Source organism: Telopea speciosissima, chromosome 5 (assembly GCF_018873765.1).
Source record: "Telopea speciosissima isolate NSW1024214 ecotype Mountain lineage chromosome 5, Tspe_v1, whole genome shotgun sequence".
Lineage (NCBI taxonomy): Eukaryota > Viridiplantae > Streptophyta > Magnoliopsida > Proteales > Proteaceae > Telopea > Telopea speciosissima.
Window position 1 is genome coordinate 1,447,067 of NC_057920.1, and position 27,001 is coordinate 1,474,067.

General features: G+C 38.9%; 2 protein-coding genes across 5 annotated transcripts; both read right to left on the reverse strand.

Moving 5' to 3' along the window:
* Window positions 1–378: 378 nt before the first annotated feature.
* On the reverse strand, window positions 379–14,216 carry LOC122661798 (inositol-pentakisphosphate 2-kinase-like). 4 transcript variants are annotated; one of them, XM_043857307.1, is made up of 7 exons: window positions 14,006–14,216; window positions 11,220–11,423; window positions 9,933–10,080; window positions 4,006–4,046; window positions 3,761–3,880; window positions 1,981–2,580; window positions 379–555 (listed from the first exon to the last, which is right to left on the reverse strand). In XM_043857307.1, exons 1-7 carry the CDS (start codon window positions 14,105–14,107, stop codon window positions 388–390), a joined length of 1,383 nt encoding a protein of 460 aa, XP_043713242.1. In that variant the 5' UTR covers window positions 14,108–14,216; the 3' UTR covers window positions 379–387. The 4 variants fall into 4 exon arrangements, with proteins under 4 accessions (XP_043713242.1, XP_043713240.1, XP_043713241.1 ...); XM_043857305.1 differs by having other exon boundaries at window positions 379–573; XM_043857306.1 differs by having other exon boundaries at window positions 379–573; window positions 3,761–3,871; window positions 14,006–14,215.
* A 7,132-nt stretch (window positions 14,217–21,348) lies between these two features.
* On the reverse strand, window positions 21,349–25,806 carry LOC122661729 (lipid phosphate phosphatase epsilon 2, chloroplastic-like). The gene is made up of 4 exons (XM_043857227.1): window positions 25,465–25,806; window positions 24,740–24,965; window positions 21,940–22,013; window positions 21,349–21,605 (listed from the first exon to the last, which is right to left on the reverse strand). The coding sequence occupies exons 1-4, from the start codon at window positions 25,804–25,806 to the stop codon at window positions 21,384–21,386; spliced, it is 864 nt and encodes a 287-aa protein (XP_043713162.1). The 3' UTR covers window positions 21,349–21,383.
* Between the last annotated feature and the right edge of the window lie 1,195 nt (window positions 25,807–27,001).

Sequence of the window (27,001 nt, forward strand, 5' to 3'; positions counted from 1 at the left end):
GATTACCCTAAGAGTTCTATCAGAAGGTTGCTTTGATTCTGACTGTATTGAAAATATTCCTTTTGCTCGATGATATATTGAGATGTGCAAAGGTTTTATCCTACCACCCACACCCCGTTCCCCCCTCCCCCCCAAAAAAAAAAAAATTAAAAAGAAAAAGAGCAAAGGTGTATAACTATGATAACAACCCTGGTGAACATATTACTCTTTTTTACCTCTTAAATCAGGAATTTTTTATTCCATCAGTAAAAATTTATGGAAGGACCATAGTTCCCATCGTATTTAGCCATCTTAACATAGGTTTGGTTCAACTGATTTTACAATTATGTTTAAACCCAATTTGGATTACGTTGTTAAATCTGAAGTACTTTCCACTTCCTTCAAAATTCACTGAGGACATTCATCGATGGTATTGGGTTGAATATCATTAGCTTCAAAACCCACATTGCTAGCAATATTTGATGGTCCATGCTCCATCTCCATTTGAGTGTAGCAGCTCACTATCTTCTGGTCCAATTCATAATAGTGAACCATTTTCTTCAGGGGTTTCATATCCAAATCAATGAAATGCACCTACAGGTTCACAACCCAAATGAGATCTCAAAGGAGTATAAAGCATAATTACAGGGAGAAGCACTTTACAAGCAAATGCATGTCAACAAATAAGCAACTTGTTACCAACCACCAAAACAAACACAAACCCAACCCCAAACCCCCCCCCCCCTTCAACAAAACAACTAATAAACAAAAATTAATACAAAATCCAACAAAGAAAGCCTTCCTATCTTGCTGCCCATCTTTTCAGGATGAGTGATTAAGTGCATGAAAAGCTTGGAGGCTAAGCAATGAGCAGTAAAGGCTCCAGGGTAAATATTCATCCTACTAACACCTGATCAAGGAAATTATCACGACATTCATCAATTAGAGCTGCACCTGGGTGGGCTGGGATGGGCCGGCACAAGCGGGTGAACATGAAATGTGTCGTACTGACCTAAACTTCAGGCATCCAATTTTAGATGAACAGTCCTTTTTATTTTTCGGTACTTTTTAAGATAGATCATAATGAGCACCAAGGCTAAAAGGAAGTGGAATGCACAATTTGTTATTAATGACAGAACGCATGTCATGTCTGAGGGAGGGTCAACCTACCGCTGATTTAAGGATAGGTAATGACGTGTTGGACAAGTGATTCGGAAATGAGGTCCATTGGATTCAATTGACTCTCCCTCTCCCTCCCGCATTTCCCTGATTTTCAGACCATCCCTCTCCCCTGCCCACAGTTCAAGTTGCTCCCCCTCCCTCTCCCTTTCTCTATTGTTTCCGACAACGAGGTTCATAACAAAAAGATTAATGGTGGGTGGGGTCATCAAGCTTCGAGGAATTTCGTTGTCATAGGTTTCAGGTTTAGGGTTTACTGGCTCAAGGTTTCAGATGCGTCTGGCAACCTCCCGATGTTTCCATGGCTTTTTTCGTGTTTTCATGCTCAAGGTTTCACATCAATGGAGCTTCTTCCTGTTCCACTAGCGTTTTTCCAATCATCTCCGACGATCTGCAGCAGCTCTCTACTCGGTTTCAGAATATAAAGAAAGTGTACATCGACTTACAATAAACACTGTAAAATGTGCTGATGCGGCAATTCAGATAAGAAATTCAATATATAGGAAATGGTCTTGATTTGGTAGTGTCAGATCAGGTTGGGGCATTCATTTAGCATAATCCAATTTGCCACGACCATATCAACTTACTGATAGACTGGAAAACTTTTATGATTAAGGGAGAAAATTCCAGAAAATGCTATTTTATCATGAAAAGAAAAAGTTCCATGAATGGTATATTCATGAAGAAGAGTTCAGGATGAATTCAAACCAAGTGGGGCTTAGAGACTCCTGTTATTGACACCAATTATTATGCAATCCATGGCAGTTGACTGACTGGTACCTATCCAAGAAAAGAACATTAAGACTTGGGAAATTATCATACCTTGCAGTCGAAGCTTTGGTTTGTTGATTTCAAATATACAGTGCTATGCGGGGACCCTTGATCCCCGTCTTCCCTTGGTCTAAAGCTGATCATCAGACTACAATCCTTTGCAGTTGCCGCTATCAAATAATCCCTCACAATCTTCAGGCTTTCTTCCAAAGAAAGAGAATGCAGAGACAAATATATGTGTGACAGTTCGCTGTCCGCCAAATCTTTACATACCTCGCAAGGCTGAGAAACAATGTTGTAGTATGCATGAATAGCCCCTTCAATGTCAAACAGATCAAGCTTCTGTGCTTTCAAAAGCCGGTCCAACACTCCAGATCTCAAAATTGCCTCAGATACAAGGTGTAGAAAACTTTCTGTACGCAGGCCATGATCCGCTTGGATAAGAACCTCAAGCGAATCTTCAACTGCCTCACTATCCACGAAATTAGTATTGCCAGTGCCACCTCCCAAGTCCCCAAAAACCAGAAAACCATTGCGGAATATGCGGAAATTGTTCTGCGGTATGGCAAAGAGAGCCTTGATAGCCATATGTATTCTGTCACTGGATCCAGAGAACAGATCTAGTGGGTCGTACTCACTTATCTGTGAAATCTGAAGAAACATATGCCATTAGCTGGAAGAAAATGTGTAACTATATAAGCTTATGAATACAATGTGGCTCACCTTAAATATTAAACTAAAAAGGGGCAATAACCCAGTGCAGTCCTGCTTTCGCAGGTTCCCTGGAGGGGTGCACTGGAGTCGGTCCTAACCTTCTGAGACTTGAATCAGCATATCTACATGCTGGCAGCCAAGCTTTTACCATCACAGAGGTGATGGTCCCTACCTTGAATCTTAAATGACCAAATCAAATATGAATTGTGCAATTTATTCAAAATAAATCCCTCTACAGGTGTGTAATTGTTGAATACATATAAATCAGATTCGTCTTTATGAGTTGGACATAGGTAGAACACAGTTCCAGCATTTTGCTTTTTATCTAAAAAACCCAGCTAAAATTATTGACTGGCTTATTTAAACAGTGATTACTCTGAATGGAAAAATTGAATTACGATGAAAGCTGAGACATTCATCCTTCCATGTATAAAATGGTGAAACGGTGCACCTGGACAACCTCTTCCACTAGTTAGGCAAAATTGATTCAGACAAGTTATTTCGAAAAAAAGGTACAAAACTGCCCCAAGTTCCCTGGTTTGTCCCCCACGTTGCTTTTAGGGCTCAGGAAGTATGAAAAATCTATGCTTCCATGGGTCACGATATCGCAACCCTTTGAACGTGGTATTCTATGCAGTACATGACTACCAATAAAAAAAAGCCATGGAATGCTATAAAGTGCGATTAATTGCATAATATTCTATGACAAGACGAAACAAGCTGGTCTTTCATGTGATGTTCCTGAGCGATTTTTAATTCTATAGTGAGCAATATAAAAAATTTCATTAAATTTATCACGATATAATTCTAAAGCAATGAAATTAGTAGTTTATACAAACTATAGAATTAAAGCACAGCATAGCATACTGGATTTGATATTGAGTATCCAAGAAAAGGGTAATTAAAGATTAGCATCCACATATTGGATTCAACATCAATATCCATACCCCAGTTCCAAGTCTAGAAATACAGAACCACATCCCCTTTGCACATCCATATACTTATCTAGGCATCTTAGCATTGCTTATTAGGAAAAGAGTACCTTGCAATTCATAATACAATTTAAATAAATTACAATAATTTGGTCTAGAAAAGAATGTAAAGGATGGGAAATCACCTCTCCTTGATGAAGCTTCAGGACTTGGTGCATTCTGAAACGAGTTATACTCCTTTTAATAGCATTACCTTCAGCTATGAATCTTGAACATGGAATAAATCCACACTTGGGCTGTGCTTCCTCAAGATGAAAACAAAAACAAAGGAGGACATGATAAGGCACTTAAAGGGAAAAAAATTGTTACAAAAAATGCAGCAGCAGAAGCCATCAAGAACAAAGATGAAGAGAAAATTGCAGAGAAGCACCTTTATTTCCACTGATATGCATGGACTATCTTTAAGAAGACCTGAAATGAAAAGACTAATTAGGCCACTTCTAACACCACCAAAACTACTTGAAATAAATGACATTCTCTAGCTGTATGACTACAATCTCCATTCTTATCTTGAAATATTGACTAAAGCATTTCTAAGACCATTGCACATACAACAACAACTCAGTCTTATCCCAACTAAATGGGGTCAGACACATGGATCCTCGCCCTCCAATCAGTTCTATTTGAGGTAAAAAAGAAGCCAACTATAGCTGCAACGTCTTTGAAACAAGTGCACTCAAGGAACAACCCCCTTTTGTGTCAGGTTCAAGGCAAGGCACATGCCTAAGAGTTCTCAGGCACAATTATATATATAGGGAAAAAAATATTGCCACAACGCCAGTGTGCAGATTCCTGCACAAACCCTCTCACTTCCTACCCGTTTACCCCACATACACACTCTCTCATTAAAACCCCTTACTGGACGATTTGGTTTCCCACACTCTCATTGGTGGGAAACTGCACTCTGGCGTGGTAGAAAACACTTTCCCCTATATTATATATATATAGTAATTATAAAGCTTAAAATTAAACTGCAATGAACATGACTGTTGGAATATGTAATCCAGAATACCGTGGGGGTATTCTGGTCTTTTGGGTGTTTTATTTATTCTTTATTTATGTATTTATGAGCAAGGGTAGAAATGTAATTAGGGATGTGAAACTGTTCAGGTGAACAGTGTCATGAATAGTGTTTTTCCCTTGTTATCTCTTTTATTATTATAAATAGAGAGCTTGACTGATCTCATAGATCATTCAAACCATTCACCCATTCTCGGTTCAAGTCAACATGGTATCAGAGCTGGTCTGATCTAGGTTAGAAAAAGAGGAAAAAAACCCTACTCCTTCTCTCCAATCGACTTCTTCCTTCTCTCTTTCTCGGCTTCTCCTCCTTCTGGTTTTCTTCTTCTCATCCTTGTAAGGGGGCAGCACTAATGAGGTAAAAACCTTAACCAATGATTTAGTTGCTGCCCTCCTCCATTCAATCTCTTTTTTCCATTAAAATTCTGCTGGAACCATCTTTGCGAATTGGAGCTTTCCAGAATTTTTTGGAGATCAACTTCCTATCACTAATGAAGGTTGACCTTCCACCATTGGAGCTCCCTTTGCTCTCTTTTCCAGCACCTTCCTACCCTATTCCATTGACCTCCTTCCCTTTTTTCTATTTCTCCATCTTTCATTAACCTTTCCAACCCCTACCCTAATCGATCTCAACTTGTCAAGGTTTTTCAAAACCCTGACTCCAATTGATTTTAGGGTTTCCCTTTTCAGATGAAACTAATTTTTTGGGGGTGATTCCCTACTACTACAAGCCATACTCGACCTAAGTTTGGACCCTTTCTGATGGATGGATTTGTTTATACAGCAAAACTTTCTTAATTTGCTAATTTGGTTACCTGCTAAAACCCTGACTCCAATTGAAATAAGGGTTACAGGTTTCAGTTTTTGCTGATTTTTTGAGGGATGATTACTCCAACTACAAGGACCACTCGACCTCAGTCTTAGCCTCTTTCCAAGTGTTTGAAGACTCCCTAACCCCAATCGATCCTCCTTTTCGTGGTTTTACAAAACCCCGACACATATCGATTTTAGGGTTAGGGTTGATTTGTTGTTGGAGTTTTTTTGGAGGTGTTTCTACCATCAAGAGGGACATTCTACTTCAACTATTCATGGCTTGAAGAAGTTATATTACACAAGATAGCTGCTGCCCTATTTTTCTGCATTTTTTTTTGTGTTTCTCCCTCTTGAAGATCAAGTCTCAATCAAAAAAAGAGGTTGGTTATTCGTATTGGAGATCCATTCAAGCAGCTTTGGACAGCATCTATTACAAACCATCAACAATCTTTGACAAGTCAACATGGTATATAATCGATTTAAGGGTTAAAGCAGTCCTCTCTTGCTGATTTTTTTAGGAGAGTTTTATAACCATCAGAGGAGTACTCGACCCAAGTTTCAACATCATTCATGGATTTATTTTGAAAAAAAATTCAGGTTCACACTTATGGCTCGATTTCATCATTTATCAACCTATTCTTTTACTTGTTCCTATGTGGCTGGCTGCTTCAACTACCTATGGATCTGTTGAGTTAATTAATTTATACTTGCTGGTTCTATTAAGCTTTACTACATACCTTGCTCTATTGATTGGCTTCTGTAAGCATGACTAGTTGACATGTTACTGCTGCCTTTATGAGGACTATTGCTGTCCTATTATTGAGTCTGAATATCCTACTATTGGAGTTTGAATTTCTTTCATTGTTGAAGACTCGAATTTGCTAACTTGGAGATCAGCTTATTTGGGATTACAACAGCATTGTTCCATGGTTATTGGTTGCAACTACGAACCTATTCAGTTTTGTGAAGCTCTTCTACTGCTTCATATTCGGCTTACTTTGGAGCTCGTTCCTAGCAGTGTTTACTAATTCAAATCCGATCCAAGTTTTTTGTTGAAGTTTATTACATCAATTCTGTCCAGATATCTTCGTTAGTTCTATTTAGCATGATGGAGTTTATAAATTGGAGTTTTTGCACACTTGTATTTCCTTGTTTGAAGATTGATCAAGCCTTGAAGATTGGAGCTTTTCCTTACTTCAAATCAGATCTGTATACTTATGACTTATGAGATGTGAATATTGGAGTTCGGTGTTTCTCCCCTGCAGGAGTTTCCATCTAAGGAGTTTGTTTGGTTGTTTGAAGATGGTGGACAATTTCTATGTTGCATTGTTTTTCTCCATAATTCATTATCCCACAACTTTTCTTTTCACTTGACCACCTCCCCTAACATACCTTTGGCATATACCCATAACCACTTTGGACAATAATGGTATTCTCTAAATTGCCATTTCTTCCTTTTCCATTCCCTTAGCACCTTTTGGAAAATTCTGGAATATTATATTTTTGCCTTATCTCTTACATTATCATCGTTATGTCCGCGTGTACTACTACACGTGAGGGGGAGATTATGTACGACACCTGTAGACATTGTAGAAGCGAACTTGCGGGAATACTTGGTGCAAAACATAGAAGATCAGTGTTTCCACCATTGCTATTGGGAATCCTTCTTTATTGGGATGAATTTTCCGTAAGGGGGAGATGAAGAGTATTGAAGATGTTTGGTTATTACCCGCCTATATGAGGTTTCTGAGGGTTGATCTTTTTGTCGCTCGATTCATTTGTTTCGCCGCTTGCTGCCCTAGTTGCTTGTCTTCAAGATTATCATCGAGATTCATCACCGGATAGCTATAGAAGATTGTTGAAAGCTGCCTTTTTTTCTTGATCAAGTTTGCCTATTTTTTTGAAGATCTATATTTAAAGTTCTTGAAGGTTTATTTGGGAGCTGCATTCATCTCTCGTCAAGCTGGATTCTATGCAACTTAGTTTCTTCCCATTTTGTTCAAGTTGGGCATTAGTACCTTGTATGCACCAACTTGAGGGGGAGTGTTAGCATTATTATGGAGTTATTTTTTTCTTTTTAGTTCAAGCTGGTTTTTCTTTCTTCTCTTATTTGTATAATCCAGCTTGAGGGGGAGTGTTGGAATATGTAATCTAGAATACTGTGGAAGTTTTCTGGTCTTTTGGGTGTTTTATTTATGTATTTATGAGCAAGGGTAGAAATGTAATTAGGGATGTGACACTGTTCACATGAACAGTGTAGTGAATAGTGTTTTCCCCTTGTTATCTCTTTTATTATTATAAATAGAGAGCTTGATTGATCTCATAGATCATTCAAGCCATTCACCCATTCTCGGTTCAAGTCAACAATGACAATTAAAAAGACCAACATTAGCATATTAGCACAGTTGTTTTAATGTGACAACCAAGGGCTCTTCCCCAACAAGGCAAAAGCCTTGCAGTCTTTGGCTGGGAAAACAAAAGTCGGGAAAGATGAAGAAGAAGAGAAGGGAACAGAAAGAAAAAGAATAAGTACCTGGTTGTGTTGGAGGAGGAGAAGGAGAGAAGCAAAGGAGAAAAAAAAGTGAAGGCAGAGCTGAAAGAAGAAGAACAAGAAGACAGTACTTGGTTTGTTTCGGAAAAATTAGGAGAGGGGTGTTAGGTAAAGCAGAATTTAATACTGGAGAGGAAATAGAAGAAAAAAGGAAAAAGCAAATTGAGCTTGTAGCTGAAAAGATGTGTCTTTAGATTAGATTCTGGCTTCTTTCTCTTGTTCCCTATTTTCTTCTCTAAGGGTTTAGGGCACAAGCCAAGGAGCCAAACAGAGCAGAACTGAGCCACTGTCGGCAATATATAGCATATATTTGATTACTAGACCACTCTTTCAAAACCAAGAAGGCAAGGGCATTCAAAGTCTACTTCAGTGAGGTTCCCCATTATTGTGCCTTGCACCTAATCGATTACTAGACTCCTTCTCATATTAAACTAGATATGGTGCAAAGGATAAGGAATGTGATCCTTCTCCCACATATTCTTAATTCATCAATACAGCAACTTGAAACATTTTTTTTCCTGAACACAGAAAATAATACTTCAATGGATCCTATACCTTTCATTAGTGTGTCAATGAACCCTCTGCATGCTTGCTGTGATTCACTAAATACAATAGGAAGATCTTTATCCTTCCTTCCAAACTTTTCCATCAACTGCCTAATTAGATTAAGTCAAAGATATCCCTAGCATAACACAAACCTGTTTGTTTGCACTTCTTCTAGTGCTAATGATCTTGTCAATAATTTATCTGTAAAAAATAATTAAAAAAATAAATACATAAAAGGGCCAAAACCTAGTGCGAGTTCTGCTATTGAAGAGTCCCGGGAGAGGTAGATTGGATTCTGTCCTACACTTCGTCAATTTATGCATGAAGTGGCCACTCTCAAAATTGAAGCCATATTTTCATGCTGACAACCCAAGCTTCTACCATCACACCCATCAATGGCTCCTCGTCAAAAATTAACTCTTGTTGCTGCTTTGGTTGTATGGGAATATCAGAAGAAACAGAAAGCAACAAACTACCATAATGGTAATGGCTAACCATTATACATGAAATAGTCCCAATAAATTTTGTTTTTAGTAGAACTACTACTCCCTGTCCTGCAATGACCATCCTCTTTGGAGAAACATGAAGTTTAAGAAAAAAAAGTGTATAAAGCATTAAAAGTCCCTTTGTTTTTCCAAAATTGCCTTTACATAACTTGGGAGAAAATGCTTTTCAAATTGGATAATAAATGTAAAGTGATAATAAATACAAGGGTTAATATGGTAAATTTCCTAAAAGCCTATTACGTAATTTGTATGATGGACAAACAATTTGGGGTAGCCAAAAAAAGGGAAGAAGGACTGTCTTTGCAGGACAGAGGGAGTAATATTTTCGATACAGCAAAAACCTGCTTCCAGAAAGAACAATCTTACTTTCAAATTCTCACATAATGATCTAGCTCAATGGGGGGTGGGGTTCTTTTCCCTTTCCCACCCACTTTATTTCATTCACATATTTCTGTACTAATCACACTGGATCCTGCCAAACCTCCTCTCCGATGGGATGCTTTAATTGTAAACAAGAAAAAAGATACAACAAAGCTCAGCAGTTTAGAATGCACTGTTGTAGGTGCTACCGAGCTATCAGCAGCTGGATAGGAATCTGAGGAGCATTACTTTATATACCTGCAGTTAAGGATGCCAACTAAATTCCAACCTGACAGCTGACAGCCTAATAGCACCTTAGATGTTCTTTTTGAATCATTTTCGGTAAGAAAAATTCTGTACCCACATGGGATGCTGACCTTTGCATCCCTACCTGTGTAAAATAGCTTGTAAGTTCACACAAGTGAAATTCTGTGAGAATAAATATTTAAAAAAAAAAAAAAAAAACATTCTGCAAAATAAACATTTAGTGAAGAGGTTTACCATGAGGAAAAACTGAATGATCAGAAATAAGAAGAGCTGAATCACACAGGGTATTAACCTTGGCAGCATCTACTCGCCAAGCAGGACGCTGAACGGAAACATTGTTTTCGACAGACTCCAAGAATTTCCTAGACACAAGGACACCGGCCTGCCATTTTCAGATGAACTTCAGGTTAATCTTTACCATCAAATGTAACATCGGCTGAACTCCATGTTATATCAACAAACTACATTGAAAATGAATCAATCCAGATAAATCATTTAGCTGGCCAATTCTAAACTTGGCAACAGCCAAATGTCACACCTTGATAGCAATATTCCTTAATGTCCAATTTATGCCCTCTCTTGCATACTGTAAGACCAGTGCTGCCAGTTTCCATTTCCCCCCTCTCCTCCCCCTCACCCCCCCTCTCCTCAGCAATAAATGAACAGTTAGCATAGATGAATATGCAATCAAGCATATGATGTGCCATACAAGATATAAACATGAATATCCAGGAGAACTATAAACAGGAAAAAAAAGAATACGGAAAAAATATTTATTAATATGTAAATAGTCAAGGTGTACAACTATTTTTCAATTCTAGGTGCTACACAAAGAAAATAAAAGATGTCCAAATCTACAAACAACTTCAAAACATAAGAAGATTCTCAGGAGCGAATCATGGACTGCCATAGATTCCCTGAGTAAGCTATGTCAAAATTCACAAACTCCTTCAAACACCAAGCCAAAGCAACCAAGAAGGAGCCACCAAATCACATAAGTCACTATAGCTTCTCAACTTGCCTTCAAGAAAGAACAACACCATCTTCAATATTATCTCTAATTAATTACATAGGGGGCATAAGGTTGTTTCTGTTTGGATTAAAGGGGTAGTTTTAGTATTTGGTGTCAAGTGGACTTGTTTGGGCTCCAATTGTAGTCTTGTAAGTTTTTGTAGCATTTGTTTTAGTTAAAGGTCACAGGCTTAGGTCATAATTATTAATTAACAAGTTAAACCTGAACTCCAACCAGATCAGAAATAAAGTAGGGCTTTAGACTTCCAGATTCATCAAGAAGCTGGATGCTATTATGCATCAAGCTCAAGTCTCTACCTACTATGAATCAAGTCACTTCCTAACTCATAATAAAAGTCACAAAGTTCAACAAATTTAGAAAGGGCAAACCAATATATATGATAGTTATTCAAATTGATCACAGTACAGATTTTAAAAATTCAGTCAACCCTCTTCCTTGTATCCCTCAAAGGCTAAATCATATCAATTACGCTTACAAAAGTAACATACCCCAGCATCAACATATTCAGAGCCTAGCAAGGGTCTCATCACATAGTGCACAAATAGTTGCCGAACAGCTTCCGTTGAAGTGGATGACACAAGGTCATTGGTATCTTTCCAAAGAAGACATTCATGTGAGGACAAAACTGAGGTATCAGTAATACATTGGGAACCATTCCGGAGAGCCTTCTGTATGCGTATCACTTTTCCGACCTGTATCCATCAAACCAAAGATGGATTACACAAAATAGAAATGGATACGAGATCCAAATTGAAGCATATTTGTACAACGAACCACAGCCAATGAGTAAAACCAGTTCATTACAATAAATCGATGACGGGAAAAAAGCCATAAAGAACGCACAACAAATTGGAAATTCTAGAATTGATGCAGCAATGAGGAAATGGTTTCCAATTCCAAGATCAGGTTTGATATGATATAGATGTATAACTGCACACACCCAATTTTGGTATGATCTCACCTGACACAGGTTAACAACGAAAAAATGCATACCTGAGAGCGAAAGGCCGTGATAGTTACATAGATGCATTAAGGCTTATATCATCCTGACTCATCCTCAAAACCTTTATTATACAACATAACTGTTTTTAGCCAACTGACCTTTATATTCAAAATTATTCAATATTCCCTTTGCCTCGTATGACCCTACAACAACAACTCAACCTTATCCCAACTAAATGGGGTCGGCTACATGGATCCTGGCAAAGACAAAATATATTGCACTAAAATAGGCATAACTTTCATATAAAATATTCTTTTGTGAAACAAAATGCATTGGAAATGTGATCTAAAGACTTTCAAATGACGACCCAATCTCTTATATTTGATTTAAATGATGCATAAAATTAAGTTACTTTTTATTGTAGCTATTGTAGAGAGGTGAAGGCACAATTGCATTAGGAAGCCAGCCAGAGGTGTCAAAACCCTGCTGCTGAACGAGATTGATCTGCTTTCTCTTGTGTACATTTTTCTCCTTCAATTGATGTGGGTAATCCACACATGAAATTATTGCTGGATTTGGGGATTCTCAAATCAATATCTTCAAAGGTGAACATAGATCCAAATCTCTGATTTTCAGTGATGGGGAAGATGTGCAATCATTTCTAAACAATTTTCATATAAACTGAAGTCAGTTGTGTTATCATGGGATAGATGTGCAATGAATTCTAAACAATTATCATATAAACTGAAGTCAGTTGTGTTATCATGCAATTAATAGAGATACACAACGATAACCAAGTATGCACAACATAAATAATACATTGAAACAAATCAAGGCAACTACAAAAGCACACACCATTTTTAAGGAGAAAAACTCTTCCAAGGCGAAAGAGAAAAACCACGGGACCTCGTCCAGGTAAAACCTTTAATAATAAATCAATAATGGGATTACAAGATCTTCTCTCTAAGCAGTGCTAAAAGCTAATAAACATCAAGAATAACAACCTACTCTTGGATAACAGAATAACTCACCAAACAAGGTGGATCAAGATTATAATACTCTCACCTGAAAACTCATCATGACAACTACATGAAGAGAAATAGTACCTTCCCTGCTTTCCTAGATAGAGAGAACGCCAACACGCCACAACACACGTAAGACTAACACGAGAGAGAGCACCTTATCTTCTTCCCTTTCTTCTCTTCACTCACTCTCGCATAGGAAAAGGGGTTATACCCCTCTCATGGCCTCACTCCCTTTTTATAGAAAGGAACAAAATGAGATTATATGAGGGAGAGTGAGGAGGAGACCTAACATTGTAGGACTTCCTCGGGAAGAGGAATCCCAAAATCTATTAGGCCTTCATAATTGATAAATCACCAATACTTTTTAAGGATTACAAGTACAACTGTGGATAGAACATGGAGATTTAATTTTCTGGATCATTCCAATGCGGTGCAATACAACCTAAGTTCAGTCAGTTTTTCTTACTGGAGTTATTCGAGCTATTGAAGGCACTACTAATATCTGTGGAGCTGGACATTCGATGATCGTATGGGTCCCACATGGTACCTATGTCTCCTATTGTGCAGATGAAGTAAAGGATACATTGGCAGTCCAAACTATAGGTGGTGCATGTAAGTGTGGACTGTGGAGCTCTAACAAAGAAGCAAGATCTTTTATTTTATTTTATTTTATTTTTTTTACAATTTCATTTTTATATTTGATTTGTATTATTTCAGTAAATTAGGATTACTATATAAGCAAATCCCTATTTATAATAGGATTTAAAACAAAACTACTCATAGCAATCTCATTTTACCATGTTTGATCATTTCTAAGGACATATAGAATCAAGAATCTTGGGTTCTTAGTTTCCTCATTCTGTTTGAGTTTTATCTTAAAAGGGGAAAAAACACTCTGGGGAATTGTAGAATATGAAATCAAAATCAGTAGAAAACATTGCTACTGTAACATGGTAAAATGAAATTACTATGAGTTGTAAATATAAAGGAACACAGAGATTACTACTGTAACAGTTGTTCATTTGCTACTGAAATTTTGTTATCTGGGTGATCAGGTCTTAATGTAAAGCTGTTTTTGCTGCTATTTCTGCCTCGCAGTTATAAATTTTTGTTGTTATAGTGTTCGTTTTGGTTACCTTTCGCAACTAGTTTTCGTAGCAGACAGAATACTGGACCAGTACATCAATGACACAAAAAAGGTCTGGAACACGAGAAGTCTCCTTGAAACGGAAACTCGGGTCTAAAAAATATATTAAATAACAAAGAAAAGGTCAAAAGCAAAAGAATGGAAGTTAATCAAACGTACAAAATGAGGAGAAGATCCGTTGTAAGCAAGAACAAGATTCGCAGCCCCTTCTCCTCTGTAAATCCAGTTGGGTGCGTCTTTCTCCTCTAAAACAACCTCCATGGATTCAATCGATCCCCTGCAATGCCATCCACAGAAGGATCAAACTCGGTAAAGAAGATGTTGAAAAGACCAAATTGGGAGGGGAAAGCAAATTCGAAGACACGATTAGAAATCTTTCATAATATAAAAAAAAGTCTCCGGTATCTCTTAGTCAAGATGATGATGAACCCTAATTTCCACGACGAGATACGAATCCGCAAACGAAGAAGAAGAAGAAAAAATTTTCGAGGACAGGAATTTCTCGCTACGTTTTCCCTTTCTACTAATTGCAGTTGCTCACAGCTCTTACCTGGCTACAAGAGACGGAGGGAGAAGCCAAGTAAGGGGACAGTGAAGAGTGATGAACTGATGACTGCTGCTGCGAGTACTCTGCTGAGCTGCCTTGTCATTCCAGTTGGGAAAAGGAATGAGTACAAAGGCCCAAGGGGATCACCTGGCGTGAGTCGCGTGAGTAAGCCGCGGGAAAATATTATTCTATTTCTGACACATCTAACATCTTATTCTAAGTAGCAAAGTAGACTCGTTCGACTATTATTTATGAGTTTGGTTCCGTGTCAACAAGTGAACCTACATGTGAGAATCAACCATCTGTACTATTTTTATCATTTACAAGGACGGTATTTTATGAAAACAAATTAAAATATGATTATTAGCTCTAAGATATACGTTCATCAATTGCTACGTGTGGTTTGATAGAGTTTGAAAACGGATGGGATTTGAATTGTCCTCACACCTTATCTGGTAGTTTCGGATATCTTGTATTTATAAATAATTTGAACTTCTTTGTGACTGGTACGAGAGATGGAGACGTACATGAGTTTGTTATCTACAAACTAGGAGAACGACGTTTGAAGAGTTTTGTTGTTTGAAGACTCTTCTTTTGAATCCTTAGGTGACCATTGAGATTGTGCGTTATCACACCCCCTCAAGCACAACTGGGACTCTTGAATAGTAAGCTTGTCCCTGAGATATCTGAATCGTGAATGAGATAACGGCTTTATCATGACATCGGCCGTTTGATCTTGGGCGCACAGGTACCGAACATCAAGGGATTTTTTGGACACTTGATCATGAACAAAATGATAGTCGATCTCGACGTGTTTTGTCCGAGCATGAAGAACCGGATTGACGGCTAAATAAATCGCACCAATATTGTCGCACCATATTAACGGTGGATTGGATAGCGTAAAGCCCATATCATGGAGAAGATACTGTATCCATATTAATTCCGAAGCGGCATTGGCAATTCCTTTATATTCGGACTTAGTGCTTGAGCGTGCTACGGTTGGTTGCTTTTTCGAACTCCAAGAGATCAGATTTGGACCAAAGTAGACACAGAAGCCACTGATTGATCTGCGATCATCAGGGCACCCTGCCCAGTCAGCATCAGTGAATGCAGTGACGTCCAATTTTGGATCCGATCTAAGTGAGAGTCCATAATTGATTGTGCCTTTGATATACCGAAGAATACGCTTGACTGCCATCCAATGATCCGATGTTGGGCTGTGCATGAACTGGCACACCTTATTGACTAAAAATGACAGATCTGGCCGTGTCAAGGTAAGGTATTGAAGGGCACTAACCGTGCTCCTGTACAAGGTTGCATCTGAAAATTCAGACCCTGTGTCCTTTGTGAGCTTCGAACCCAATGGAGCCATAGGCGTGGAGCATGGCTTAGAGTCCATCATGCTGGTTTGGTTGAGCAAATCTGCTACATATTTTGCTTGAGTCAAGTGAATACCAGTGCTAGAGTGACTCACTTCAATGCCAAGAAAGTAATTCAACCGCCCAAGATCTTTGATAGCAAATTCAACTCCCAATTTTGAGATTAGAGAAGAGATGCTAGTTGAATTGTTTCCTGTGACTATTATATTCTCAACATAGACAAGTAGCAACAGTATGTGACCAGCCTCTCTTTGAATAAACAGTGATGAGTCGGCTTGTGAAGCTTGAAAACCAACCGACATAAGATATGAACTTAATCGATGATACTAGGCACTTGGTGCCTGTTTAAGCCCATATAGCGCCTTACGCAAGTAACAAACATGATTAGGGTGCCGGCTATCAATGAACCCTTGTGGTTGTACCATAAACACCTTCTCAGTTAGGTTGCCATTTAAAAAGGCATTTTGAACATCTAATTGCCGAATATCCCAACTGTATGTGACTGCAAGAGAGAGAACAAGGCGTATAGTAGTGGGTTTAACCACAGGGCTGAATGTTTCATCGTAGTCAAAACCAGGCTCTTGAGTGAACCCTCTAGCAACCAAACGTGCTTTATATCGGTCAATAGTACCATCAGACTTGATCTTGATCCGATAAATCCACTTGCACCCAACTACATTCATTGAAGGTTGATATGGTACTAATTCCCACGTCCCATTTCTAACCAATGCATTGAATTCTGCGACCATAGCTTCTCGCCATTGTGGATCCTATTGGCTGTGGTGAAACATGTTCATTTAGAGGGTGTGGTATTGGGTGATATAGGTGGACAAACAGTTTGTAACTCAGAGTTGAAGGCTCTCAATTTTCTTATATTATTTTTGAACCGGGTTTGCAGTGGATGAGTGGAGATAGGATTTGGTTGATGAGCTTCCACGGTTGTAGTTTGAGGTGATGGTTGACTTATGATGGAAGTGGTGGGTTCAATTTGGGGTGATGGTGGAGAAGGAATAATTGCCGACTGAACCGGTTGGGTTGATGGTGAATTTGACTGTGGGTGGGCTGGTAGTGGTATTATGCTAGGAGATTGGTTAGATAAAATAGATAATGGTGAACTGGTTGTTGTTTGCACCCCCTGAGTCACAATGGGTACGGGTAATGGTAAGATGACGGGTGAGTATGGTTTTGAGGTGGAAGTGGGTAATGGGGAAGGATCCACAAATGGGTACTTATTCTCATTAAACACTACATGGCGCGAAATATATATCCTGTCGGTGGGACGATGAAGACATTTATAACCCTTGTGTTGGATGGAATAACCAAGGAACACATATTGCAATGAGCAATTTTCCAACTTGTGATGTTGATATGGGCGTAGCCAAGGGTAACATGCAGATCCAAAAACCCGCATAACAATATAGTCTGGTGCCTTCTTAAAGAGTTTCTCATATGGAGAAATATTCTGCAGCACCGGTGTAGGCATTCTATTGAGCAAAAATACTGCCATACCAAATGCATGATCCCAATAGGTCTTGAGAAAATTGGCTCTTATCAAGAGTGCAAGTCCAGAATCAACAATGTGCCCGTGCTTTCTTTCAACAATTCCATTTTGTTCCTGTGCATGTGGACAAGAATATCGATGAAAAATGCCATTGGCTGCTAATAATCTTTGAATTTCCTGAATTCACCTCCACCATCTGACTGAAAGCTTTTGATTTTAATGCCAAAATAATTTTCCACATGTGCTTTAAAAATAACAAAAGTAGAGAGAGCTTCTGACTTGGCAGTCAGTGGAAACATCCAAGTGTAACGGCTATAATCATCCACAAAAGAGATATAATATTTAAAACCAGAGAGAGATGGCAGTGGAGATGGACCCCATAAATTTGAACAAATCAATTCCAATGGTGCATTACAACGAGAAACAGAATTATTGAAAGGAAAAAGACTAGACTTGCTTAACTGACATGGCCGGTTCACAAAACTTAGAAGAGGATGAAGAAGGGTCTACAGGTAAGGCATGTTTTGAAATAATCGAGGTCACTACACGTTGAGCAGGGTGTCCAAACCGATCATGCCATACCATTGTAGGAACTCTTTCACCAACATAGGCAGTGGCAGAATTGGAAGTACTTGAAACAGACGATCGAACAGTAGAGAAAACTGATTTATTTGAGGCAGTTGCACCATTGAGGAGGTAGAGATCATTTTACTCTGGCCCGCATGAGGAGGTTCCCCGAGTATCGATCCTTTACACAACAAAAATCAGGGTAAAACTCAAATATACAGTCATTATCTTTGGTAAATTTGGCCACAGAGAGTAGATTTTTTTGTATATTTGGAACATGAAAAATATTTTTGAGTGCAAATGAAGACAAAGGAGTACGCAAAGTAGAGGAACCAACATGAGAGATAGGCAAACCTGAACCATTTACTACCCGAACTTGATCGGTGCCATTATAGGTGGAAGGAATGGAGAGATTTGCCAGGTCGGATGTGAGATGATGTGTTGCACCAGAATTAGGATACCAGGCAGCATCAGGTGCAGTATTTGGTGAAGCAGCATACATGGTAGCAAGTTGATTCTGTTGTGTAACATTCGGATTGAACCTTTGATAGCATCTAATGGCTGTATGACCAGGTTTATTACACACTTGGTAGTACACTGTGGATCGATGGTCCATGTTGTCATTGTAGAACCGACCACGACCTCTTCCACGACTGGTCCTCGTCCTTTGTAAGAGGAAGAAGGAGTTGTAGTGCTTTCTTTGACAACAACATTGGCACTGGGAGCTGTTGGAACTACGTCAGTTGCTCGACTTTGCAAGATAACCTCTTGGTTGTTGAGAATGCCAAGAAAGTCATCCAACGGAAGGGGTTCAAGTCGTGAAGTGATCGAAGTCACGAACCCATCATATTCAAGTCCTAGTCCATTTAAGATACTGAGCACCATTTGGTAATCAGGGACTGGGTGTGCTGCGGTAGCCAGATGCACAGCCAAAGTCTTGGCTTGTTGAACATATTCAGCAACAGACATTTCCTTTCTTCAAGGATCGAAGTTGGAATTCGAGTTGCATAACCCGAGCTTGTGATTGGGATGCAAAATGCTTCTCAAGAGCATTCCAAACTTCATGAGAGGTATTTAAACCAACCACCAATGAAAAAACTGATTCGGTTAGGGTAGAGATGAGGCAGCAAAGAAGCATTTGGTCTTGCTGCTGCCAGGTCACATACTCTGGATTGTCCATGGTTGTTGAGGCAGCAACAGTGGTGTTGGCAGTGGGTGTTGCCGTGACAGTGGCGGGTGGGCAAGGATACGTTCCATCAACATATTTAAGATATCCATGAAGTCGAAAGAGAGGTAAAAACTGAGCTCGCCACAACAGATAATTATTTTTGCCAAGTTTGATCTGGAGGATATGAGAAATATTTCCTCCAAAACCAAAAGGAGTTGATGGAGAAGAAGAGATTAGGGAAGATGAGACAGAGGAAGCCAACGAAGGGGAAGTGGCCATTACGAGACTTTGAAAATTTTAAAAAAAAGGAGACAAGAAGGGAGGATCGAGTGCTTAGGCACTTAGGCTGATACCATGATAGAGTTTGAAAACGGATGGGATTTGAATTGTCCTCACACCTTATCTAGTGGTTTCGGATATCTTGTATTTATAAACAATTTGAACTTCTTTGTGACTGTTACAAGAGATGGAGATGTACATGAGTTTGTTATCTACAAACTAAGAGAGAGACGTTTGAAGAGTTTTGTTGCTTGAAGACTCTTCTTTTGAATCCTTAGGTGACCGTTGAGATTGTGCATTATCATAGTTGATCCATTCATTATTTATTCCCTTTTACACGCACAATCCCACCAAACGATATAAACTGCCATTAGTGTGCGGCTCCATCCTGAAGCCCAGACTTCCGGAGTATTAGGATGTCGTCACCAACTTCATCTTTTCGGGAGGGGGGGGGGAAAGGAGGGATCATTATCGCCTCCAGTTCCCTACCCGGTACACTGATCCAATTCCACTCATAGGGAGTCAAAAATGACGATTTAACCCACTGCTCGAACACACTGCCCGAGGGAGGTTAAAATGTCATTTCTGCCTCCCTATGAGTGAAACTGAACCACTGTACCAGACAAGGAACAGGACAGGAAAAAAATCGGATGTTTGGGGCAAGGAAAATGCTCTACATTACTGCATATAACTATGGAACAACTCCTCAACTACCCATTTTGTTCACTCTATTTCTTCCCGTGTCCATTGGCCCTCCAATGTTTGCTTCCTCCTTATTCGAGGACTCTATCGACACAAAAAACCAAGCAAGGAAAAAGTGGTGAAAACCTTAACATCACGAACTAGTTTTACCAAAACTAGTTAATGATGCATGTGTCCGTGTTATAGGGGACCTTCCTCTCATCCCATGCCTCTAACAAAATTTCATGTGTGTGTGTGTTTCTATGGATTTTGATCCAACGGCAGGATTGAAGTATTGAATCTTAGGCAACATGTGATATGATTTAGTGGAATGCATTATTAATCTAGAATGTATTCCAAGAATGCAACCAAACACATCCTATTTAGTTTGCAACTTGGTGGATATACAGCCCATATTTTTTTTTTCGAAGTACTAATGCATTCATGTAATTTGTTAAGTCAGTGCTCACATGGCTTGGGATTGAGCGGATCTTCATTATTTCACAGGCAAATGTCTAGACCCTAGCCCCTATACCCCAATGCAGCCCAACATATTTAACCGAAAAAATAAGATCTGATCGGATTATCCTTCATTTCTATGTATGGAAAATTTTTCCCGCCACCCAGGGAAGAGAAAATCTCTTCATCCAAGGAGATTTGACACTATGTTTGGACTCCTAAAACAACAAATGTCATCGTTAATTTCTGCCCCTATTTTTGAAGGTCTGATGTACTTTCTTAGTTCAATCAGAGGGTCAGATCCCATGGATTAAGAGTTTTTCTCTTCATTGTGGATGAAAGGAAACTCATCAACTCGTCCTGTGTATATAAAATACATATCACCTGGTACCTGAACTCAAATCGTACCATCGTCGAAAGTTGGATGTCATATGGAGATTTCCACAGGAAAACAGTACAAAACAATTCAAACAACCAGCCAGAAATGCCGGTGATGCAAATACCATTGAGAGTTACCGTTCTTTCTAGCACTAGTGATCCAAAAGTCCAGTCTGAATCAAGATCCAATCAACAACATGTCACCTGAAAGATCACAAATAATAGGAGCATAGCATGATTCTAGCCCATCTGGATGCTTGGTCCTGTACTTCCAACTCGTACTTAAGTGTGCACTATGCAAGATTGTCATATGTTTATTTGGTTTTTAACTATGGCCATCTAGTTCCCACGGTCCAAACAAAATCAGCCTTCTCTTAGGTATGGATAATCAACATTTAGGATCGACGGGGCAACTGGGTTCTGTGAGCATGAATACTAGCTAGCATCTGGCTAGAAAAAGTGCAGTGAATATTGGTTTAACTCTTGCTTACACAAAATTTGGATTGCTAATGTGCAACCATCTTGTTCTCAGTTTCCAAATGCATATCAATTTATAGTTCTGAATCCTATATACAAGCTCACTGTTCTTCAAGCCAGTATCGAACTACACACAGAAAAAAGGCCAAACATCCAGCGCCCCCCAGTACAAAAATGACTCGAACCCACAAAGAAGAAGAAAATGCTTCGACCACAATTGCATCCCATGACCAAAACCACAAGATGGAGCAAATGGACCCCAAGATGGCGCCAACAAGGACTTGATTGATGGTATGATTTTGTTGAGCCACACGTAGCCATGACTGCCAACACAGATGACATTGAAATGCATAATATCAGCTACCTTTTACTTTAATCTTTCCTCTTCATTTTACAGCTTTCACCGTTTCTGGCTTTTAAAACCTAATCCTTATGGTTTCAATTAAATGATTCATAAGAATGGTTCATTTCCAGCTATCTTCTCAATAATTATTGTTGAATGCACTTATGTGTTCATTCACCACATGTCCCTTCCCTATTGTCAAGAGTAAATAAATGGAATGGGAAAAAATAAACCCTCTTTTGTGGGGCCTTAACCAACTGACATTAAAAATCACTTGTTATAAGAAGTTGAAAGACATAATGTTAGGAACTTACAAGATATGAGCCACAAGCCAATACAAGTGTTCCAACAATTACTGTGAGTTCATTGACCCCCAGCCATTCAACCACTGGCACAGAAAAGGATAAAAGCATCACATCTGAGAAGTGCAGTTGCCAGTAATGATGTCTAATTGATAAGAACAGCAAACCAAGCTCTAGTTTCAATACTGAACAAAGTAACCAAAATAGTACACAATCAACCTGGCTCCAAAGAACATATGTGAATAGAAATGGCCATCATACATGTTCCATGCAAATTCTTCAGCTAAAAATGCCCAAGTGAACAACATCACCAAGTTATGCAAACTGCTCAGCAGTATTAAAAAAAAAAAATAGTGGATGAATGTGTATTCAAGTTGAACCAGCTTCACTGTCTGAACACCATTCTATTCACTATTCAGTAATCCAAAACTGGACAACTAACTCAACTTGGGCAATGAATACTTTATTTCAAGTTTCCTTTTGCAGCTATTATACCACTTCCAATTGAGTCTAGTGGCTGTCCCTAAGTTGAAACCATTTTTGAGGGACCAAATGTAAGGATAAAGGTTACGAAGAACCTAGAGATGCCTCAAAATAGTTAATTTGAATAGGATATTCATATATTGTGACAGCATCCTTCAAGGAATTTGGTCGAAGGCAGAGAGACAAAACACGAGGGCTTATAATCTTACAGAAGATACAACCCTATGGATAGTAAGAAAAAAAAAACGGGTGCACCCTGTGCATGAGGCTCCTGCTACTGCGGGGTCTGGGGAGGGTCATAACGTACACAGCCTTACCCCTGTTTTTACAGAGAGGCTGTTTCCAGACTCAAACCTGTGACCACTTAGTCACAATGGAGCAACCTTTACCATTGCACCAAGGCCCACCCTCTATACAGCCTTATGGATAGTGAAATTGCAAAATATGTTAAGCACAGCTGATGCCAAATAACTGGTGCAGGGATTCATTTAGATGGTCAGGATCTGGTTTCCTTTGATATTATCTTCTCAGGTTTGAAGAAAGTATACCAGATAATGAATTCTTCAAATTTCTTATGGTCCTAAGTGTCGCTATTTTCTGCTTAGTCTCATACTGTTCAATAGATGACCAAGAAAAACTGTTAGTTTCTGGAGTGACAAGGGCTCCACATTTGACACCAGAAAAGGTTTAACAAGGAATAACTGAAAATAAATTAATAATTGAATGGCATTCAAGCGATTTAATGCACAAAAATTATGAAACCATATTTAAACATTTTGATGAAAAGGAGGATGTTTGGGTCTCATTGGACCAGTTTCGCTAAGAGCTATTCTACAAAATGTTTAACCCTCACTTGAGGAAATATATTTAGACTGTAGACGGTATGATGAAGAAACTTGTGGGTCAGCATAACTGAAGTGAATCACTTGGAATGATTTTCTATGCTCCGTCACTGAGTCAAGATTCAAATTTAACCCCAAGGGGGTAGCTCAGTTAGCAAGGACCAATACCTCACAATTTAGAGGTCATGAGTTCAACTCTCCTTGGGCCTCACAGGAAAAAAAAATAAAATCTCCAAGAATCTAGGTTGTTTGCACAGCCTGTCAGAGTTAAAACTATATATGGTATTACGGAGAACCTTGAGGACTTTTGGAACGGACCAGCAGGTCCAAAGGGAAATATTCTGAACCGGCGGGATCACCTGGGATGATTTTATATACTCTGCAGTCTGTAGCTGAGTCACAATTCAATCATCCAATGACCTTGGTTGTCTGCACTGACAGGCTGCCCAAGCTTGCTTTTGAAACTCTTTTAGTTTTTACATAAGTAACAGAAATCATTTCAGAAAAAATATTCTGTCTTTAGTCTTTATTTTCCACTTTTGAAGAGTTCCAACAGAAGTAGGAGGAGGCTAAGTTATCCTAATCTTTTCTAAAGGGAGCATGGTTTATTTGAAAGAAAATGTTTCTCTAAGCTTGGTGTTATAAGATGTGATATGATTCAAGAGCTCTGAGTGCTGTGATTTGATCCAAATTCTCACCTTGCACCAAAAAGAGAAAGAGATTCACTTCTTTATACCTTTTCTAGTTTCTTGAATTGTGATTTTCAATACCTGAAACTTTTACTTTGTGAATCTCAATTTTAGATCTTTAGATCTAATTTTGGCAATGCTTTAGTGTGCTTCTTTAAAGCAGAATCCTAAATCTTGATGTCATTCTTGACATGGTCTCATTCTGTTTTCTAGTTCCTTCAAATTCAATTGACTAAGCCTAAGCCAACATGTTTCTGTTACACTATCGAGCATATCAGCCTATTTTCCCCATCTCACCCACCGCAACCGAACCCTTTAATTCCTCTCTGGTTTCCCTAAATCTTCCCTCTCCCATCAATCCTATTACCTCTATTTGTTGTTCCCCTATTTTTAATTTCTTAGTCATAGCCAAAAAAAATTGGCCTAAGCCCTACCTGTCCTGCATCACTATGACTTATTTCCATTATAATAAAAACTCATAATATACCAAAGATATTAATTCATGCCATACAAGGAATGGAATACGAAAGGACATCCAATATAGGCACTTCATCAATTTGGAATAGTCGAAGCGATGCAGACCCTAAATTCAGGTCAAAGTAAAGCGTAATCGAAGCAGTAATTGTAAAGAACTGACATGATTGTATTACAAAAATGATGGAGAAAAAGATAAGTTGTGCATGCAAAGATGACATCCAATACAGGAACTACACCAATTTGGAATAATCGAAGCGATGCAGGCCCTAACATTCAGGTCAAAGTAAAGCATAAATGAAGCAGTAATTATGAAGAACTGACATGATTGTATTAGAAAAATGATGGCGAAAAAGATGGATTGTGCATGTGAAGATGGCATCCCAGGGTCAGACTTCAAATTGGAAATGGGTCGCTTTTGGTTGAGAATTTGCTTCAGAGTAACAGAGAGACTGAAATTTACGATAATCCCAATTGCAGCCCACAAGGCTTCAGCATCATGCCTATAAAGGATGAAAGCCCCCAAAATGGCTGTGACTAGCCACTTGCTCTGCAATCAAAAGAGAATAACATTCAAAATATTGATAGAGGGATTTCTGTTGAGAAACCCAAAAAATTGAGAAGAGTCATACAACATTAAAAACTTAATACTCTCGTAAGAACCTTTAGGTTTCAATCTTGGACATGAAAGCATTAGTTTGGTAAAGGATATAAAATTCGGCAAAGCATTGGCGCAAAAACGCAAGGCCAACTCACTCCAGGCACAAATGCGGGCAAACATTCCAGGAAGTAAAATTCACAAACATTTAGGAATCCTGGAACCCACGTGAAAGGATGGCAGAGGCACAAGCAGAAGTTAAGAAAGACAGTAAACAAAAACAAAACAAATCGAAAAAACAAAAAACCATGTCATTGGAGGAAACCATATATGATTTAAATCATCTACTGCTGTTATGTTCATGGATGGCACAGAATATAACAATTCCAATACTAAATATCCAGAAGCGGGAAATTTAAAAAAAAAAAAATGCAAAACAGACGCTACTAACCAATCGATTAACAGTGGCTTCCAGTCCCCGGGAAACAAAATCTGGAGTAAACTCCAATGATACGTTACTCAAGACAGTTTCTCTTTTTATAAGCTCATCACCCTCAACACCATCACTATGAGATGCAGTTCTAACAAATTCAATCTTGCTTTTCTGCCAAATAACCAGGTTCCTCTGAGAAATGGGGCTTCTCGAGGAACACCCACCAATGGAAGGCGGTGCTAACGTGGGGATTGAGGGCGAAAGAAAGGTTTTAGGGGTTCTAGTAGAGCAAGAAGGAAGAGTTGGAGAAAAGCTGATGACGGGTCTGTAAGAGGTGGGCAATGCAGATGCAGAAGTCATTTTGATGCATATAACTCTGAACAAGGAGGATTCGGGTGTGACTATCTATCTATCAAATAAGGCTGTGAGAAATAACAAAACGAGAGAAGTTTTGGAGTATCGCTGTACGGGAAAAGTTGGTTGTCACCTAAGTACTTACAAAAGTGACAAACAAAAAAAAAAAAAAAAAAAAAACTCTATTAAAAATGACAAAAACAAGACACGTTTGATCCGGAACAGATAGATTGCTGAGTTATATCTGAAACTCAGGGATCCGGTTCCAAAAACCCTAGAATCTGTCATTCCGGTGTGGTCAAAATTGGGATTGGGCATGGAGGATTTTGATCCACACCAGATAAGATGATATTGTCGGCATAGGCTGTGCCCAGACACATGGGATAGGCAAAATGACTATCTTGACCCCACTAACAGTAGCCCATGTGTCTAGGCGTAGGTTGCGCTACAGCACAAAAACCATAAGCCCATTAAAAAACAAGAAGAATGTTTCGATACCGATATTATATTAAAACAAAAAGTGGGTCGTATCAAGTGTGATACCAGGTTAGGATAGTGACACATGCTTGTGAGATGACAAGGAAAGAAAAGGAAATTAGAACTAACTACTAACTATAGGTCGACCTATATCAGTAATTTCAAAGTCTGCAGATTTGACAAAATATATATTTATCAAATGGTCATGAAAGCCCATTGTTTAGGGAGGCCTGGCCCTCAACATCAGGCCCAGAATCTGGGCCTGGCACAAGGTCCTCATACCCCGAGCTAGTCCAGACCTGAGCCCAATAAATTGCCAGCTCTCAGAGGACGGAATCAAATGGATCTTAACTCCTGAAGAACTTAACTAAAGCCAGTCCAACAATATGGATCTTATCCATAAAGACATCCTAGTGTAAGAAGACAATTACTAGCTCAGTTAGTTGGTGCCTAGCTTTCTGGTAGAGTGCAGGTCCGGTCTTCACCTTGTGCCATAAGGCACCCCTTCCCCCCTCCCCCTCCCCCTCCCCCTCCCCCTCTTATAGCTATAGTTAAAGTTTCATTGAGTAGTTAGATAGGTAAGCAAAAAAAAAAACAAAAAAAGGAAAAATAAAAAGTTTAGCATACACCATCTCACAAAAACATTTTGAGATGTGGGGGTCCATACTAACACTTTTCTCATGTTGAATTATCACCTCCAATTTGCAGGCATCTCCAATTCCTT

Coding starts and splice junctions, on each gene's coding strand:
- LOC122661729 (XM_043857227.1), bottom strand. CDS start 25,806: ATGACTTCTGCATCTGCATTGCCCACCTCTTACAGACCCGTCATCAGC. Junction 24,966..25,464: donor AAGCCACTGTTAATCGATTG/GTTAGTAGCGTC, acceptor TTTTGATTGCAG/AGCAAGTGGCTAGTCACAGC. Junction 22,014..24,739: donor CATTTTTCTAATACAATCAT/GTCAGTTCTTCA, acceptor TTTCTGTGCCAG/TGGTTGAATGGCTGGGGGTC.
- LOC122661798 (XM_043857305.1), bottom strand. CDS start 14,107: ATGGAGGTTGTTTTAGAGGAGAAAGACGCACCCAACTGGATTTACAGA. Junction 2,581..3,760: donor TGAAGCTTCATCAAGGAGAG/GTGATTTCCCAT, acceptor ATGTTTCTTCAG/ATTTCACAGATAAGTGAGTA. Junction 574..1,980: donor ACCAAAGCTTCGACTGCAAG/GTATGATAATTT, acceptor GTGAACCTGTAG/GTGCATTTCATTGATTTGGA.